Here is an 8,520-nt window from a genome sequence, read left to right as displayed (position 1 = left end):
AAAACCACCTTCTGCTTTAAAAGGGGGGGGGGAGTCGAGGGGGACTGTGGGAGTTATTGGTGTAGCGGGCCCCAAGATTTCTGTTGCCGGCCCTGACTGTATATGCATTACTGACAGTATTTTGTGTTTAATTAAATCCTAATAATAGAAATATCAATTAGCACTAGAGGCTTCTACTGACGCCCAACCAGATTTGTCAGGTAAGAGCGGTCACTTACATATTTATTAGAGGTGTGCAATTTGGTTCTTTTGAAATCTGAACTACCCGAATTTTGTGGAACCGAGCCGAGTCCAGGTTCGGACCTCCCAGTGGTTAAAAATTTGGATTCTAAATCTGGATATCAGGGTTTTGGATTGCATGACATGATTTTAGTTTTTTTTATCCATTTCTAAGAAATCCAAAACCGTTGTTTTAATCCGAATTCCGAACCAAAACACTTGAAAGTGGCTTTGCAAAACCAAAACACAATGATAAAATTAGAACCAAAACACGAGACTACACACATCTCCAATGTTTATATATTCCAACCCCAAAATGCCGGGACTTGCCGCAACGAAAAATGTGTTGTTTTAAATCCTGCGGCACAATAATGCATACAGTTGTAGCTTATTCAGCAGCAGTTGCTGCGTACATGCAGACCAGCTGATTTACCTGTCTGTGCGTGTGCAGCATTGCAAACGTGCGTGCGCATAGGATAAAATGCGATCGAAACCCAGGAGGATGCAATCTCATTTTGGTGGATAGAGGCAGGTGGCAGGGGGCGGTGGCATTGCAGCATTGCGGGGGCGTGTGCCAGAAAATGAAGGTGTGACTGGACCATTTTAGGGGCGGCCACATGACGTCAACCACAGCCGCTGCGAGGTGAAAGAAGGTGGCACTGCGCCCAAATATTTGGACTACCACTTTTTTAATGCAATCGCAACGCAGGACGGCCCTTATAATGCTGGATGGCCTTGCCCTGTGCTGGGCAGAAACATTTGGTGTACCCCTATGCCGACTCTTTCACTTTGCAAAATGAACGACATGTACATGACATTCCTATGAAATTAGTTATATTGTGTGACTCGGCACACCCCGTCCAGTTACAGTTCATTTCCCGCTAACCTATGAATTATTAACCCATTGGTACCGAGAGTATTTTTGTGGCCACCAGAGAATATGGAGAGCATTTTTGTGACTGCTACACAATACTAAGAGCATATTAATGACTCCTACACAATACTTAGAGGATATTAGTGACCGCCACACATTACTTAGAGCATATTAGTGACCGCTACACAATACTATGATCATATTAGTGACAGCTGTGACCTCCAGACAATACTGAGAGCATTAGTGTGACCGACAGACAATACAGAGAGTGTTATTGTGACTGCCAGACAGTACAGAGAGCATTTTATTAATCACTCCATTTATATTGCATTTTATGACAACGGGTGGAGGTAAAACATACATATTTTCAGTTTTGTCAACAATTTTAAAACAAACCATATAAGCCTATTGGGCCTAATCCCAGCTAGCTGGCTCCATGCAGTAGGTCACAGGTGGCATTATGACATCACAGACACTAGGTGGTAATAAATTGCTGCTGCTGGGAGGTGCGGCTTTGATAGGTGAAGTAGTCGTTGTCGTCTAAGGACGAAGTTGAGAAGAATGATGAAGATTATTCTTTTTGCTATTTTTCTCCTGGTGAGCTTGCTCACCATGGGGACCCAAGGCCGGCCTATATATCCATCTGAAGGTAAGGGAGAATTATATCTAGGACTTTCTATTAGTAAGGATTCAAAAACAAAATGATATAGGATTACAGGCCAATTATCATAGCAGAGCCCTATGGCTGATGCGCCCGCCCTATTTATTGTTGTTATCGTATTATTATTATTATAAGTACATAAATATATGTCATTTCTTTTTAAACATATTGCAGTATTATACATGTTACTATGATTTACATAATGGCAATTTGAAAAAAGAAGATTGAACACCCGTCACTTTATCACACAGACAAGTGTTATGTTATTATTATATATACACTACACTGTCTCTTATTTCCTTCTTTACACCGTGTGGGGTATCTTAGGGAGCGCCAGCTTCCAACACCCCTCTTATTCTGTATGTATTTATCACAGCATTTACCCGCCCACATTACGTGTCGCTGCGATATAAGTACCGATGTAATTCCTGTTCTGGTAACACTATCGTATAATGTCGCTGCCAGAGCAAAAGCATCAACAATCCTTCATTCCTGTGTCCGGGTTTTCTTTATTCTGTGTCTAGTATTTATAGGATGTTTTATTATTACTACAGAGAAAATAATATAAATACAGTGTGTAGATAGATAGATGTATAGAATAGATATAGATAGATAGATAGATAGATAGATAGATAGATATATAGATAGATAGATAGATAGATAGATAGATAGAGCCATTTAAAACACACCATACGCATATTGAGCCTAATCCCAGCTATCTGGCTCCATGCAGTAGGTCACAGGCGGCATTATGACATCATTATGACATCATAGACAGATAGATAGATAGATAATTAATCTCTCGCTGTGAAATGCTCTCTTGTGAGTCTCCATGCACTATTACATCACTGGGTCACAGAATACTCTGTAGTTATGTAATGTCTAAGTAATACACACGTGACCTTCTTAATAAAGACACACACACACATATGTATAATGTATGTCTTTCTGTTTATTTTTAAAGGCTCGGCAGAGGCGCCATTGGCGCAAGCTGCTCAATCGAGGAGCTTTGATTGGCATCAAGGTACAGTAATTGTTGTATTTGTTGCTCTGCACCAATTCCCTTAATGCAGGCTTTCCCAACCACGGTCCTCAAGGCACACCAACAGTGCAGGTTTTAGTGATATCCAGGCTTCAGCACAGGTGACTTAATTAGTAGCTCAGTTATTTTGATTTAACCATCTGTGCTGCAGCCTGGATATCACTAAAACCTGCACTGTTAGTGTGCCTTGAGGACCGTGGTTGGGAATGCCTGCCTTAATGTATAAGTGTAAATGAAGATATTTACCGTGTTGGCTGGGAATGACATTATTAGTCCCCTATAGTTACATACTCCCTCTATGGATGGTTATAGCAGTGTGTGTCAGAGAGGCGCCTCAGGCAGCAGTACAGCTCTGCAGGCGGCACACATAGGCCTGTACATGTCACTGTCTCATACACGGCCCTGTGACAGGATTACTGGTCAGCTTCTAAATTACACAGGAGTCAGCCATTATTATCCTGGCCATAAATAACCACACGCGATAGGCCGGCAGCAGTCATGTGCGCATTGTCCCCTTGCGATAGGCTCATTATCAGCACCTCAGCTGTTCTCAGACGACACGTGCTGTGATACCCGGCCAATTGACAGATATCAGTGGCAGTATCACAGCATGCATTATGTAGGCAGCTTACACATCTCAGCCTTACTGATGTGATCGGGTCTGGGACTCAGGATCGACAGCAAAAAGGTCGACAAACATTAGGTCGACGCCAATTGGTCGACACACCTTAGGTCGACATGGACAAAAGGTCGAAATGGACAAAAGGTCGACAGGAACAAGGTCGACATGGAAAAAGGTCGACATGAGGTTTTTTTTTTGGTCGTTTTCTTCGTAGAGTGAACCCCAATTAGTGCACCGCGTCCCCGCGCATGGTGCCTTCGCTCCGCTACCGCTTAGTTTGGCACAGATTACCGTTCCAATCGTTAAGTATGAAAAGGTTCCAAAAAAGAAAAAAATCGTGAAAAACTCATGTCGACCTTTTTCCATGTCGACCTCGTTCCTGTCTACCTTTTGTCCATATCGACCTAAGGTTTGTCGACCAATTGCCGTCGATTGCCGTTTTTGCTGTCGATCTGGAGTCCGGATACCGATGTGATCTGTCTCTCTAAGGGGGTATGCAATTAGCCCTGTTAAGCGCTGGCATTGGGGCACCAGGTGAGTCTATTAGCAGTGGTAAATTACCGCGGCTAATTGAATACGCCATAAGTGTAATAATTCCCCATATCCAATGTCTCTACATGTAACGTTTCTCACGTGCGTCTCTCATCTGTCTTTCTTTCCTGAACAGTTACACTGGACTGGAAAACCGTGGGTACCATCATCGGTTTCATTGGACTAGTGATACTTGCCGGAATGTGCCTTTGCTGTACTGCATAGTAAGTTACTAATATTCTGTACACATTATATTACATTACATATGTGCTCTAACCTCAAATATTTACTTTTCCTGAAGTACTTGTCACTTACACATGATGGAGGAAGCCATTTTGTGTATATAACCAATATTCATAAGGATGAAGCCTAACACCTCAACAGGACCCATTGCCTCATGAATATTACTCATCAGGTGCCTCAGTGACACCATTGGTAACCAGTGAATGGATAGGCTGCATTCCTGGGCATTTTGGTTTAACCCATAAAATAGCTGCCTCGTATAGCACAGGAGGAGACATCTATTTATTTACCTTATCACCTATCTGGGATGTATGAGGAAGTATGGGGTTATTTTATGGGCAAAGTCTGGTCATATGGGAGTCCTAGATTATTTGTAAATGATGAGGTTTCTAAGTATACTGTATATAGAGCAGTAGTGGTTTAAGACCTCAGAGGACAGAACTAATGGCTGCTTACACGGGGCTTGTGTACCCATAGAGGTGAAGAATTGAATTGCTCCGGTGGATACCCATAACATTTGGGCACCCACAAAACAAATGAATTCCCCCCATTGAGTCTGTACCTAGTGAAGGGTGAGCACACACAGAGTCAGAGCCGCTTAAAGGGAGTAGAAGACAAGAGACAAGTATCACTGGAAGTGAGGATAGTGCTAGCGATGATACATGAGGAAGAAGGGTCCTGCCTGTGAGAACTTATATGCTTAGGGGAGAGGTGAAGAGTTGGTGGGTGACCTGGGGAGAAGAGTAGGAGAGGGGCGGAGGGAGCAACAGAATTAGGATGAGGGATGGGTGGTAGGCTCTGAGGAAGATGTGTGATTTTGTTTTAGTGCCCGTTTGAAGCTGAAAATATCCAGACTTTTCCTCTTTGACCAATTACAAAGTACACTGTATACACAATGCAATTGTCAGTATACATTATATTCCGGGGTTGTTTATGACCATCTATTGCATTGGAATACTGAAAATGAAATAACAATCATTTCTAATCACTTCAGTGAAGGTGTTATTATGGGAATTGCAGAACGTCATTAGAGCAATAAGTTAGACTATGAATATGGCAGAACTTGAGTAGAAAGAGAATGAGAATTATGGCTCAGTGATGGATACATCGGGGGAACAGGTCTCTGGGCTGCGCTCTGTGCACTATTATACCCTGACAGCTTCTCCTTATTGTTACATTTCAGCTTCCAAGCACTAAAGGAGTGTCTGAGTAACGCCTTCCACCGGCTGATTTACGGAGTAGTGCAACATGACATTGAGACACTAATGCAGCAACATCTACCCCAGCGAGGTAATTATACATATTACTACTATAAAGATGTCACTGCCCGGTATTTCTTATACTGAGAGAGCCGACACCTGCACTGCGCACTTGTCTCACTACAACTATCAGTAATAATTCTGTATAGTTACTAATTTACATATCACATTACTACAGAGCGTAAGGCAGCCACCAGGGGCGCCCTCAGTTGTGTTCTATACAATCATTCACATCAGTCCCTGCACCACTGGAGCTTACACACCTTACAGTAATGTCTTATCACTCACACAAATACACAGGATCTACCAGTATGTTTTTGCTGATACTTGTAGTTTGGAAGGGATGACTTTTTTTATCCTTTATTACTGAAGCTATAATTTATAGCTCTGTCAGGCAAGATACAGTAGCTCATACAGCATGCAGTACCTTCTAGCACTTGGGCGTGTGTCCAACCCTTAGTAGGGCCCACGGTGCCACCAAATCAGTAACATGGAGAAAATATTTATTTTATTTTACTTGATATTAGGACAGTGCTTTATATTACACATGATGACATCACTCCTGCTTTATTATAGCTTCATAACTAAGTCTAGAATAGTCAATGTTTTTTGTAGTTCGGTATTAACATTTTCTTGTGATTTCTTTCATGGTCAACAGCACACAGATACCTGGAATTGGACGATGATGATGATGAAGATGAAGAACCCCGTGGAAAAGATCACTACCATGTGAAACACGAGATGGGACATCATCAGAGAGACCACCGCCAGAAACACCATGTAGCGGGGCGTCATAACATCGTACGCAACGGGAGAAAGGACCCCAGGCAGATGAAGAAAGAACAAAAACCATCAATAAAGAAGATCTTAAAGAAGCCCATCCAGAAGCTGAATGTAAAAAAATTGGTGCCGAAAGCACCAAAGATCGTCCAGAAACTGAAGGCGCCCAAATTCATCAAAAAAATGAGGCGCTAAAAATCACCGTTCAGGAAGGACGGCATTAACACCCTGTCCTGTGGTGATTTTCTGGATGCTCGGCTGTTTCTGGCTTCAGAGGCTTGATGGTGCCTATTACATTCTCCTGGCCGGTCCTGCCTTGGATACTGTGGCACTGACCATCGTGATCAGACTGCAAACATCTTGGAGGCCTCCTGCTGGTCTCTCTGTCATTCCTGGTACTGCCGCTGACACCGCACTCTAGTGCTGAGCTACGTGGAGCTGGTCTCTGCTGTGGCTTCTTATCCATTCTGAGTGCTGGTGGTTAACATAAAAAATTTGCCTAAATGAATAAAGATCTTCTTGGGCACTTTTGTGTATTTGTACATTGAAAACATAGACTTTAAGGCATTGGAAAACAGCACACAAGGGCATCAAGCATTGAGCTAGGAAAGGATTAATTGGCACAACTTTGTATTAACTATGGAGCAATTAAGGGGTAATTCAGACCTGATTGCTAGGGTACGATTTTTGCAGCCCTGGGATCAGGTAGTCAGCACCCGAGTCGGCCATAGGCATAGGCAAACTAAGCAATTGCCTGGGGCATTTAATATGCATAGGGGCACCAGCAGCTTCTGCTGATTAAAATGATATGCGGCATGCCTATATTCTATGTGTAGAATTTTATATGCAGATACAGCCATAGTCTCACACAGTATATAGGCATGCTATATATAATTTTAATCAGCAGAAGCTGCTTGTGCATCCTAGCCACATAGCAACGCAAATAAGATGCATTTTCATAAAAAAAGGTGCCCGACGTTGAGGCAAGATTTATGAGAACACATCTGAATACAGTACCCTGGGCCCCCCTTTGTTAGGGGCCCCCCCAGCCAGAGCACATTGACATTGCTAGCTTTCCCTCTCACGCAGTAGCAGAGCCAGATAGCCAGAATGTGAGCAGGGCAGTATATACTGCGAGCACGGCGGTATGCATTGCAGGTAGAGGGGATGCGGTCAAGATCCTGCCGGACGGAATCCCGGCAGTCAAAATACTGACACCGGGATCCCAAACGGCACAATCCCGACATATTCTCCCACTATGGGTGTCCACGACACCCATAGAGGGAGAATAAATAAGTGTGCCGAGTGTAGTAAAGCACCGGGCTCGCAAAGGGCTGCGTTGCGCTCACCCCCCTGTCGGGATTGAGCTGGTTGGGATCCCGTTGTCGGTATTCCGACCAGAGGGATCCCGTCTGGCGGGATTTCGTACTGATCCCAGGCAGAGTATCAGGTTTTATGAGCTACTGATTGAGCTTTCTGACCAGAGGAGAGATAGGAGGGTGGAGAAAGCTGTAAGTGACACAAGGATCCAGCTTCTCCTCCTCTCTGCCTGGGTGTCTGGGTCCTATGTAACCTGGCATTATTCAACTATTAGTTTAAATCTGATATACCTAGAGTGACCATATTATACCTTTTACCTGGAACGCTCATGAATTACACAGGTTCTGTGGCTGGCTGACTTCAAGCGTACATTTCATGAGCGTCCCAGGTAAAAGGGATAATATGGTCCCTCTAAATATACCCCATTGGATTAAATGTAATATACACAATCCATACAACCTAACATGACCCAGTCCTGGAGGGATAACATGCTAACTTAAGTTATGATTGCAATCACCTGTGGTGAAGCACCTTTCTTATCTATTAAATAGTTCAACACAGGTGACACCAATCATATATTAAGAAGGAAGTCCAGGTAGAGAGCATTTTGTCCCTCCTGGAATGGGTCATGTTGGGGATATGCACAATCTAAAATACACTCCCCTGCCTTCCACCGGGGACTCTCTTGTGTTAAGTGCCCGGGGCACCCCCAAGGCTTAATCCGGCCCTGACTTAGCCAAACTTTATAATTTACTAGCTGACTCCTCAGCCCCTCAGCCTACCCGCCTTTCTATTTTCTCTTTTCTAAACAATCTTTCTTTTCCCACTCTCACCCAGGAGCAACTGTCTGCACTTAATGCCCCATGGACTACTGCTGAAGTCTCCGCAGCTATTAAGACCTCTCCCCGTAACAAGGCCCCAGGCCCAGACGGGTTTGTTACTGATTTTTATGCCACATTTCACGATATC

The 8,520-nt window shown here is 43.6% G+C and overlaps 1 protein-coding gene across 1 annotated transcript; it reads left to right on the top strand.

Annotated features, from left to right (window-relative positions):
• Positions 1–1,609: 1,609 nt before the first annotated feature.
• On the top strand, positions 1,610–6,712 carry LOC134944516 (uncharacterized). The gene is made up of 5 exons (XM_063933137.1): positions 1,610–1,742; positions 2,719–2,778; positions 4,086–4,173; positions 5,376–5,482; positions 6,110–6,712. Exons 1-5 carry the CDS (start codon positions 1,655–1,657, stop codon positions 6,424–6,426), a joined length of 660 nt encoding a protein of 219 aa, XP_063789207.1. The 5' UTR covers positions 1,610–1,654; the 3' UTR covers positions 6,427–6,712.
• Positions 6,713–8,520: the final 1,808 nt, after the last annotated feature.

This window comes from Pseudophryne corroboree, chromosome 7, assembly GCF_028390025.1.
Source record: "Pseudophryne corroboree isolate aPseCor3 chromosome 7, aPseCor3.hap2, whole genome shotgun sequence".
Lineage (NCBI taxonomy): Eukaryota > Metazoa > Chordata > Amphibia > Anura > Myobatrachidae > Pseudophryne > Pseudophryne corroboree.
The sequence above is the reverse complement of the archived record's forward strand: the minus strand, read 5'-3'. Positions and strand labels throughout refer to the sequence as shown.